Genomic DNA, 11454 nt, shown 5'->3' on the forward strand with positions numbered 1-11454 from the left:
CAGTTTCATCAATCTATAATTTACCATTTTATGATTGACATCTTATTAGCTGATTCAAATGTAGATATTTTAGAGAAAATGTTTGAAGAAGTAAAGAAAAATTTGCCCTACTGGGGATTACAAATTGCTCCTGAAAAAAATACAAAAAGGAGATTCTGTTACTTACTTAGGATATAAAATAGCCTTACAAAAATTCAACCCCAAAAGGTACAAATCAGAAGAGATCAATTTTGGACTCTTTTTTTAAATTTATTTTGTTTTTTTCAAGACAGGGTTTCACCTCCTCTCTGTCCTGTATCTCTTGGGATGTTTGAGGGGCTACCTGAAAGAGTATTGCTGTATCAGGACTCCCAGCCCTCATATCCCAAGGGAAGCAAAAACTCTTTTGAAATCTCCCACCCCTGTACCAAAATGATTCACAAAGACACCCAAGCCTGCAATGAACATAATTTATTCTCCTTTCCTGTGTCATTAGCATTTTAGTAACTGGGTAAGTTTTTCTCCATGCATGTGAGTCCACAGGCTGGAGGAGAAGTCTGGGTTCCACACCACAAAGTTGTCAACGATAGAACAGAAGGACAGCTGCTTCAGTTATCTCCAGGCTATTGCTGCTCTCAATATGAGTTCCATATCCACTCCAATCATATGCAGAGAAGTCACCACATTGTACAGGGTTACCTTCTGGGAAGTATCCTCCTCCACCAATGCAGTGCTGGAAAACAAGAAGGAGAAAAATAGCAATGAGAGGTCAGCTGGTGATATGACTTGGATATGAAGCATCCTCCCCCAAAGTGATATGTACTGAAGACCTAGTTAGTACTCACTGTAAGTAACATCCAGAGTCAGGACTTTGGGGAAGGCATTGAACAGGAGGACCCTACCTTCATCAATTAGTTAATCACTAAGGGAGTCACTATTTTGAACTGACTTTTGGGAGGTGGTAGAGCTGTAGATGGGGGTGGGGTCTGGGTAGAGAAAATAGATCACTGGGATGGGAAGTGTGGTGGTGGGGTGCACATGCCTACATGACATAAATGTACCTATGTTGTCACTGCCTAGGGGGGGCAGCCTCCAAGGCAGCACAGGGTTTGAAAGAAATCCACGGTGTTAGTGTAAACTAAGACTTTGTTATTTGAGGGGTTTAGGGAAGGAAGACACTCACACACTTTCCTATGGATTCCTTCTTTATTCTCCTCATGTTATTATCTTTTGTTCCTTTTCCCTCTACCACTTAAATACCCACCAGAATCTTTCAGGCAAGACAGGAATCATAACGATCTTACATTCCATTTCTTAAGTGAATGATTATAGGTAAAGACATGATTGAAAAGAGTCATCCCGACAACTCACATGAAATATATCTAAGTAGCCTGTTATGAGCAAGCAAGGAGCAAATTTTCTCAGCCAACCCTTTTGTTGACATGGTGCAATTGTAGTTATAAAGAAAGAATCAATTATTTTATTATCTACCTCGAGAGAAAATCTTATAAGGAATTTTTAAGGAATCATAAACCTAAACTGCTGAAGGGACCCAGAGAATGAGAAAATTTTGTATTTATAACCTATACTTTTGAGTGTAACATCCACTTTGACCTTATGCCCTAAATTCTCACAGACAGTGGAAAGGGAATTCAAACTAAGTCATGACTATGTGAGCATTTTGAACTAACATCCTGTAATCAGGAGTCATAAATTTTGGATTCTCTTTGGGTCCCATAGTTGCCCAGAGAGTTCTGGGTCTTGGACAAAGAGACACTCGGGATATTGTACATCTTCTAGTTCAGGCTCAGTTCAACATTTCTGAGCTACTTAAATCTTTTAGCATCAGCTCAGTCTGCACTTTCTGAGAAAATGTGTCGCCAAAATGCTTAAATCTTAAAATGCACTTTCTGCCCTATGTGTGACTCCAGACTACAAAAGAAACCCACAACTTCCGTTTTGGGGAATACAGAATAAAATTGTTCTCTGTAATCCTGCTAATCATAATTCCTTTCCCATGATGCCTTCATGAATTCCTTAAGCACCACTTCTCAGAGGACACATGTTCCAGTTCTTTGTAGCTTGTGTCACCCTCTGCCTTCAGTTAACCGACTATTCACTGATGGCTCAAACTGTCTATCTGTAGTCCAGATGTTTCTTGAGCTAAAGATCTTAAAGACTTCTGCCACTCAAATCACTATTCAGGCATTTCAAGCTCCACATGAAAAACAAGGTTAGTTACAGCCATGTGCCACTTAACACTGGGGATTTATTGTGATAAATTCATTGGCTGTTCTGACCACAGTGTAAACATCACAGGGTGTCCTCAAACAATCTAGAATCACTATGATGTTTCTAGGCAGTACTACCACGTGAAACCACTGTCATCTAAGCAATCCATCACTGACTAAAGCATGTAGCAGCATATGAGTGTAAATCCCTTCTTGACTCCAAACCAGGTCTTCATTCAGACATTGTGACTTAATAAATGCAGTTCAATGGCTTTGAACTGATATTTCCATGCCATAACCTCCCAAGTAGCAGAATATGTTGTGCCACACCATCCTAAAAATCAGGGAAGTAAAGAAATTAGATGGGCACTAAATTACAGTTAAATAGGAACAAGAAATACTAGTGTGATATTACAGAGAAATATGATTATAGGCAATGATAGTATGTTGCAGACTTCAAAAGCTAGAGGAAAGCAATTGGAATTTTTCCACCACAAGGAAATGCATATTTGAGAGACAGACAGGCTTAACCTGATGTAAACATCGCATAATCTATTTGTGTATTGAACCATCGCAGTGTATCCTATTAATATGTAATTTTATGTTATCAGTTAAATAAACTTAATTTTAATAAGAATTTTTAAATGGTATTCACTCACCCAAGTGAAAACCATAAGGTTATCCTAGATATCACATCCTATTCTATGTATTCCTCTGGTCTCAAATTTTAAATCATCAGTGTTCATTGGCCCCATACACAGGTATGCCCTACTTCATGCTTTCATTTGGACCATGGAAACCACCTTGTTGTGGTGGTATTGTGTTCCCTAAAATATTGTGTACCTTAATAAAATTATCTGGGGTCAGAGAACATACAGCCACTAAATACAAAGGCTAGAAAATGGTGGCACTCACACCTTTAATCCTAGCATTCCAGAGACAGAAATCTCTCTGGATCTCTGTGAGTTCAAGGCCACATTGGAAATAGCCAGGCAAGGTGACTCACGCCTTTAATCCCAGAAAGCAGCCTTTAATCCCAGGGAGTGGAGGTAGAAAGCAGAAAGGTTTATAAGGCGTGAAGACCAGAAACTAGAAGCATTTGCCTGGTTAAGCATTTGGCTGGTTAAGCTTTCAGGCTTCTAGCAGCAGTTCAGCTGAGAGCCATTGGGATGAGGACACAGAAGCTTCCAGTCTGAGGAAACAAGACCAGCTGAGAAGTTGGCTAGGTGAGGTTAGCTGTGGCTTGTTCTGGTACTCTGACCTACCAGCATTTACCCCAATAACTGGCCTCGTGTTTGATCTTATTAATAAGAACTGTTAAGATTCATGCTACACCTTGCTTTGTGCCTAGTCTTTCCCCCACTCAAATTTGACATTGTGTTGTCAGTGTCATCTTAACACAAATATGATAAAGTTAGTATTCCTCTTTAAAATGTGTTGATGGATCCCATCATTTACATATAGTTCAAACTCACTAGAGTAATGTAAAGGTTTCTTCTTGATCTAGTTCCTGTTAACACTTCCTAAATCAGCTCTTGCCTCTACCCTACATCCATCTATATACCAAAACTAAAACAGCTTGCTCTTCCTCAGACCACATGCTAACTGAAACACTGGAAAACTGGAATACACTATTCACTCACCCTAAATTGGTTTGCACAGTAAGCTTCTGTACATCTTCCAAGACTCAACTCAAAACTACTTTTCCTATAAACTGGGTGTGCAGGCCTGTCATCCTAGCACTCATGAGGTAAAGAGAGAAGGATCAGATGTTCAAGGACATCCTCACTACACAGTGAGTGTAGAACCAACCTAAGATATATGAGACCTGTCTCAAAAACAAAATCCCTTTCCTGCAGTCAGTACTCTGCCATTCCCAGGGCTCAGTGTAGCCCCTAGCTACTGTTTGTTTGATTGTTTTGTTTTGTGTTTTGCTTTTCTTTGTTTAATGGCACTAGGAACCAAAACCCAGGACCTTCTGCATGTTAGGCAAATGTTTTACCACTAAGCCATACCCAAGCTCCTTAGTTTATATTTCTATTGTACTTTAAACATATCAGATAACAATTACACATTTGTGTGAATGTCTAACCTACTAAGTGCTGACAAGGTACATGGCATGGCATGTCTCCTGTACCATTACAGTGTAGGTGCTCAAACAAGCTACTCTAAACAGTAAGCGAATAACACACTGGCACCTGTGCACACTGCGTTTCATATTCTTCAGACATGACTGAAAGGTGAATAGGAACAAGATTTTCACAAGGAGACCTTCCCTTTCATTATCTCCATCACTCTCCATCACAATCAGGGGGCCTTTTGTCAGCAAAGCTTCCTCATTCTACCAGGAGAATGGACATTCTGATGATCTAGGAATGAAATATGAAAAAGGGCCACCTGTGAGGGGCTTAGGACCCTTCTCTGAGACTGTTACTTTGAGGGGGTCTGACTTCCAAGATAATCTGTTATTCTTGGCAATTCCCACCTCATTCTGCCTTTTGCCACAAACTAGAAAAATAAATAAATAAATGTTGGAGACTGCTGACAGTCAGCTGGGTAGAGGCGTGTGGATTGAAGAATCAATGAAGAAGACAGAAAAGAGTCGAGAGGTCTGCCGGTCATTGCCGGACAGCCCTGAGTTTATTTCAGCCAGCTTATATGCAGTTTTGAAGGACAGAGGTAGAACAATGCACAGCACAGGCATTCAGCCACTATCTATCCTGCTTGAGTCAATGCATAGGCAGGTTTTTTTTTTCTCAATATACCTCTGGCTGGCATCAGAGGCCTGGATATAGCTAGATAGTGTGCTCCTTCTTGTGGGCTAATCAGGACTTTCTCACAGCCTTGGAGCAAACAAGCCTGAACTCTATTGACTCAGAATAGACTTCAGATTCAAAACGGGGAAACTGAGTCAGTTGTGGGCTCCCACAAATAAACAGGAGAGTCTAATGATCCCAGGCTTAAGGGAGTATCAGGCACCTGCAGTGGAACTGAGTGCACCTCACCTCGCAATCAGTCTACACAATGACCATTAACCACAGAAAGTGCCTGTGATAGGGAGGTGGAGAGCCTGGGTGAGGTCTACCAGATGTCCACAACTCTTCTAGTAATCCTTCCTCACAGTAAGCATCTGAACAAACCTTGGAAAGGATCATTCCACTCTGAAAGCTAAACCCTGGGTGGAGAATGACAATACCTGGGGACTCTCTGACAGTCTCAGCCTTCAAAGGCTCCCACAGACTTCCTGAATATAAGTGTCACCCCAACTCCAAGTAACTGAGTGCTTTATCCTAAAAGCTAAGCAAACAGCCACAGTGAATCAGAAGTTGTAACATTGACTTTGGTCTTCAACCAGACAGGATACTTGTATCTAGACAGAAGTTCTGATCTCTGAGATCAAGCCAGCTACAAGGTCACACTCTCACACGCATGTTCATACTACCATGACAGTCTCCCATGCTCAACACACACTGAAAACCTCAGTCTTACCACAGGCCCTCTTGGTCCCTAATAAGACTCATGAGTTTGGAGTTAGAGAAATGGCTCAGCAGTTCGGAACACTTGCTGCTTGTGCAGAAGGATCCAAGTTCAGTTCCCAAGCACCCATGTCAGGCATGTCAAAACCACACGTAATTCCATTTCCAGGGAATCTAACACCTACTTCTGGCATCCAAGGGTACATGTACTCACATGCACATACCTAAACTCAATCACAGAGGTATATATATTATATAAAAATAAAAAAATTATTAAAAAGTGACTCACAATTTCAGTATTACATCCAGTGACCCTCATGCCAGGACACAAGGCATTTGCTGCTCCCTCATTATTAAACACTCTGAACTGAACAAATCCTGCAACAAATTCCTCTGAAAAGAAAAAGTAGAAAAAAGCATTCAAGGAAGGTTCTTGAAATCCTTGTCTTGAGGTCAATGCAGAGATTATCAGTGCCAGGCACAGATTATAGGTCAACACATCAGAAACCCTGTGGAGTCTGATACTACCAAGTCCAATGGCTGAAACATCCCAACCAAAAACATAGCTAACAGGAACTTTTTCCAAATCCCAGAGTCCAAGAATGGGTCTTCAAAAAGACCCCAGTCTGTGGAAGGCTTGTATGAAGAAATTTAGTAACCCGGGAAGATCACACTGACAACCTCCAGTGGATCATCACAGCAGGTAGCAAGTATATTGACTCTGGTCCTATCACACTTTCCTTGTTCCCTTTAATTTTTAACTTTTATAGCCAAGAGTAAAGAACAAGAGTTTTAAATTACACAGCACAGGCTCAATCTCTATAAAGGGTATTTGTCACCTTTGATTTTTATTAAATAACATGATAGTCACCCCTCACAGTAGAAATAAAACTCTATTTTTTAAATTGTTCTACCCAGTTTTGTTCTGTTTTTCTCTGCCTTGCACATGGACCTGGCCTGTGCATGAGAAACCACTGAGAAACCACTGGATGATACCAATGTTGCTAGAATTGATTTTATAGCCACATTTCTTCAGAGCAAATGCAGAATCTCCTGCTGGTGCCCTGTGCTCTCAGGCAAGTTTCTGGACCTTCAGTGATCCAATCTCCTAGGCTGTAAAATGGGTTAGTAGTAGTTGAGAGCCAAGGACAAGCAATTGAATGAAGTGAAATAAAACACATTCATAGAAGAGAAGCAGGCTGTAGTGCATGGTAAATGACAGTTTGTTGTTATAACTGAGTCCTGCATAGGGTTCAGAGGAGCACTGAAGACTCACTCTGGCCATTGGGGGAGTAATAAGAGGCTGTCTTCTGAGCATCACCGAAGTCATAGACCACAGGTACTGCTGGGCCATTGTCAGTCCAACACTTCCCTGCTCCATATTTCACCGGGTAACTCTACAAAGAACAAAAGAAGTCACTGGGTAAGTATAGCAGCATTGGCACTCACAGGAACACTGTCCTGTGTGGAGAAGCACAGCATGTGTCCAGTAACTGAGATTGTTTCCAAACCAGTCACATAGGAGAGAATCCTTTCCTTGGTCTGTGTTGCTTTGACACCCTAGACCCTCCCCTCCCCTCCCCTCCCCTCCCCTCCCCTCCCCTCCCCTCCTCTCTTCTCTTCTCTTCTCTCTACCTTCCTATACTTCTCTCTTCTCCTCTCTTTCCCATATACCCATATCCATTTTCTTCTTTGGCTCATTACACTTAAATTAGGAAAACATGGAATAAAACTTGCCCAACTTCAAACACCTGCTTCTCTCTCCACATCCATGGAAAGCAGCCTCAGCCAGCAGTCTCTAGTACCTGGTACAGGCCAAACAGATTATGGCCCAGGTGCTGCAGGAAGCCATTGAAGGTGCGGTACCTCAGCAGGGAACTGTTCCTCCAATTGTGCAGGGGGCTCTTGTTGGGCACATGCCAGATACCCAGGTTCTCAGCCTGGATGTCGAAGTAGCCAGGGTTCTGGAAAGCAACCAACACTGAGCCTGACCAGATAAGTAGGTTTCACTAAGCAAAAGACTCACATGCAGGGCTCTCAGCACAGCTGGTATCTCTGGGCTCCAAGTGGACAGACGACCAGCCATGCTCAGATACCCTCATTTCCAAGGACAATGGTCCCAACACCTACTCACCTAAAAGTCTACTTGTGGGGATGTTGAGATTCGAGATAAGTGTTTTTCACTTCCTCAGCCCTATGTTGAAGGGCAACCTTCCAACCCTCTCCCTGGCATGCTTGAACTACACTCACATTCTCACCCTTTCCCAAGTGGCCACAGAGTGTACCAACCTTGTAGTCATCACTTGTGGCCCCCTCTGCAGACCCAAAGGTGTTGTAGTTGGCCCAGTTGCCATCCCCCTCTGGGTAGTCGATTCTGTTGCCTTGCTGACTGGACCAGCGATCTCCCACTGTGCATTTCCCAAGCATGTTGTTCTCATGCACACTGGCCACCAGGGTCCAGCCACCACCTGCGGTGGTCATGTCACAGAAGGTCTGGTAGATGACACCATTCTCCGTGCGGAGGAAATAGAGGCCATCTGTAGAGAAAACCAGTCCACAGTCCTGTATGCAGGTTCATTGTCCATCTCTGCTCCATGGGCAGAATGACTCTAGGACCTGCAAACATGGTTAATGCCTCATATCCTGAGTGTCCTGTCATAGGTGTCCCTGGGGATCTGCCTGAGTTCAGAAAGCCATGCTTCTGTGATTGAGGCTGAACATAGAATTATCCAAACTGACAGTGATTTATTTCTAAAGTTAAATATAAATATTATCAAAGGACTTTCCAACTCTACTTGATATATACCCAAAGAACTGGGAACAGGGTCTCAGCTATGTACATTCATGTTCGTTATAGCTCTGGACCCAAGACCTGAAAGGAAGAAACAAGTCCAGCATTTCTATACAGAAAAAAGAATAAGCAATATACTGTGTTGTCTAGTTGCAGACTATATATTGTGTACATTCCTATATATCCAATAGATCAAAAAGAATGAAGTGAGCTGGAGAAATGGCTACATGGTTAAGAGCAAGTACTGTTCTAGTAGAGGACTTGAATTAGGTTTCCAGCACTCACACTTGTTAGAGTACAAATGCCTGTCACTCTAGCTCCAGAGGACTAGATGGCGTCTTCTGGACTCTGTATGTACATACATATACATGTAAAATTCCCACACACAGACATGCATATCTACACACAATAATAATAATAACACTTAAATCTTTTTAAAGTAATTAACTGTCCAATAACACATATGAGCCTTGAAATATGCTAATGAAATGAGGCAGATTACACATATGAGGTAAAAAGAGTTGACAGATTCATCGAAGTAGGAAACAGAACAGCAGCTCACAGGGAGTACAGAATTTTGTTACTTCTTGGCTAAAGATTTTCTGTAAGGAATGGAAATGTTCTGGAGATGGATAGTGGTGATCCATACCATTGTGAAAGTTGTTCTTGACTCTGAAAACACTTAAAATTTGTCAGTGGCAATTTTTATACACTATGTACATTTCATAGCATTTTTTTTTTTTTTGGTTTTTCGAGACAGGGTTTCCTCGTGTAGCTTTGCGCCTTTCCTGGAACTCGCTTTGGAGACCAGGCTGGCCTCGAACTCACAGAGATCCGCCTGGCTCTGCCTCCCGAGTGCTGGGATTAAAGGCGTGCGCCACCACCGCCCGGCGTCATAACATTTTTTATATCAAAAAAGAAAAGCTATTCCAGATGACAAAAGCCTGATTTCCTAAGTGGGTTATTTGTTTGTATTTTTGAGACAGGGTCTCCCCAGGCTGCCTTGGAGCCTTCAATCCTCTGCCTTATGCTGCCAGTGTTAGGATTACAGTGAGGTCTTTAAATGCTTCATCACTCACCTTGTGCTCCAGTCATCTCCTGCTTGATTTCCTTGCAGCTTCTCAACAGAGAAGAAGACACAGGAATAGTACATCTGTTGGTATCCACATTTTCTTCAACTAGAGAAGATGCAGAGTTTCACTCTCATGGGACACCCAGACTCCCCTTGTCATTCACCCTAAACTCATTCCATGACTTCTCAAAGCCTCACTCTGAGAATCAACAAGATTTGTAACTAGGAAGAAAGACAAGAGATTTGAAGGTGTGGAGAACTTTGCGTCCAAAGTCCTGAAAAAGAGAATAAAGTGAAGTCCAGCTCTGCAGTAGAGGAAATGCAGGGAGCCTAATGTGCCTGAAGCAGGGGTTGTGAGGTCGACAGTGCAGAGGCTTGACCAAGAGACCCTGGAATAAAAGCCTTGCAAACTAGCCTCAACTCTGCAATGTCCTCTGAGAACCTAGAAGGGTGGGAACAGACGAGAACTCTGGGGTCAGAGCTACTCAGGTGTGACTACCTCCATGTTTACAAGAGAACTATTTTGGGATTTTATTTACTGTGTCTGAGCTAAGTTCCCTAGTACCTAATACCAAGTTTACAAAGAAAATTATGTGGAGATCAAGTAAGATGGCATTTATGGGCTTTCATTTTTCCTTAAAAATACTAAAAAGGCGGTGAAGAAGAATTACATATTTTAAAATAATGTTCTTGTAGATAGCCGAATTGAAGACAATATTCTCTGGATATGGAGCAGGTCATTCCTTTGGCAATGAAACTCCAAGACCTAAGCCCTAAACATAAGGAGTGATTATGGCAGAACACAGTTGTTGCAGAAGTTCCTCTAGAGCTACACACAAGTACAGAATCTGGACCAGTACATACCTCCACAATCTATTGTCACTGGCCAATTCCTTCAAGAGGCACTCAGCACCCAGCCTACATCTCAAAGGCATTATCTATAGTGGATGGACTAGGTTGTATTTACATGTCCAGGCTATAACAAAAATAGTCCTTTATTTTTTCAGGAGTGAGAGGGCAGATAATTGGGAAAGGTTAGAAGGAGGAAAAGGAATGGGAAAACAATACAATTATAGTTAATTTCATTTTTTTTAAAAGGCATGATCAGACAAGCTGTGGTGACCCACGTCTTTAATCCCAGCACTCAGGAGGCAGAGGCAGGTAGATCTCTGAGTCTGAGGTTAGCCTGCTCTTCATAGTGAGTTCCAGGACAGCCAGGGCTACACAGAAAATCCCTGTGTCAAAAAATAGCAAACAAACAACCACAACAAAAGCATGATCTCTGGCCATCAGAGACCCAGGTCCTGGAAACAACCTAGTCTAGTGCTGACTGCCTTTAAAGTTAGAGGTGACCTGAGGAATCTGGGTCCCATAACAAGACTCACCTGCACTGCAACTTCTGGTGGCCAGGATGATAAACAGCAGGAAGCCAAGTCGGGTCATGGTCATCTAGGAAAAAGCAAGATTGAAGGTCAGTCTCTATCTAGACCATCTTTCTCATTATCTCTGTCTCTGCTCCGATCTAGTCCTACTTAAAGGCTCCTTCCTTTCCTTTAAACTCCTCACATCTCTGGGCCTAAAGACCTGAGCTGGAGTCCACTTTCCTTATTCCACCAATAACAACTACCTTCCCCTCTATACCCTGCTAGAAACTCAGAGTTGCCAGTTGAGTGGAGAGGAGCCCCACTCTCTCTGCAGAGTCTCTAGTGTGGTCCTGGTCAGGCTCTTGTCTTTTTATGGGAAGAGCCTGGTGGGAAAGGCCAGACCTGCCAGTGCTCTCCTTTCCTGGCAGGATGCCATTGGAGGGGCAACTTTTTTATTGCAGGAAATTTCTTTTTACAGTGATGATTAACGGAATTCAAAGTCCCTAAAAGACAAATATTAAAGGTCATATCCTAGTACTGC

General features: G+C 42.4%; 1 protein-coding gene across 1 annotated transcript; it reads right to left on the reverse strand.

Annotated features, from left to right (window-relative positions):
- Positions 1-559: 559 nt before the first annotated feature.
- Positions 560-10992, reverse strand: LOC128109462 (intelectin-1a-like). The gene is made up of 7 exons (XM_052736631.1): positions 10935-10992; positions 9557-9655; positions 7976-8223; positions 7492-7650; positions 6963-7083; positions 5976-6079; positions 560-712 (listed from the first exon to the last, which is right to left on the reverse strand). The coding sequence occupies exons 1-7, from the start codon at positions 10990-10992 to the stop codon at positions 560-562; spliced, it is 942 nt and encodes a 313-aa protein (XP_052592591.1).
- Positions 10993-11454: the final 462 nt, after the last annotated feature.

Source organism: Peromyscus californicus, unplaced genomic scaffold, assembly GCF_007827085.1.
Source record: "Peromyscus californicus insignis strain IS unplaced genomic scaffold, ASM782708v3 Scaffold_14__1_contigs__length_90479793_seg_2, whole genome shotgun sequence".
In the NCBI taxonomy this organism is placed as follows: domain Eukaryota; kingdom Metazoa; phylum Chordata; class Mammalia; order Rodentia; family Cricetidae; genus Peromyscus; species Peromyscus californicus.

Excerpts from the sequence above, each read along its gene's own strand:
- LOC128109462 (XM_052736631.1), bottom strand. The coding sequence starts at position 10,992 with ATGACCCGACTTGGCTTCCTGCTGTTTATCATCCTGGCCACCAGAAGT. Across the intron at positions 7,651-7,975 it reads CCACAAGTGATGACTACAAG|AACCCTGGCTACTTCGACAT; the intron begins GTTGGTACACTC and ends GTTGCTTTCCAG. Across the intron at positions 6,080-6,962 it reads TTACTCCCCCAATGGCCAGA|AGGAATTTGTTGCAGGATTT; the intron begins GTGAGTCTTCAG and ends TTTTCTTTTCAG.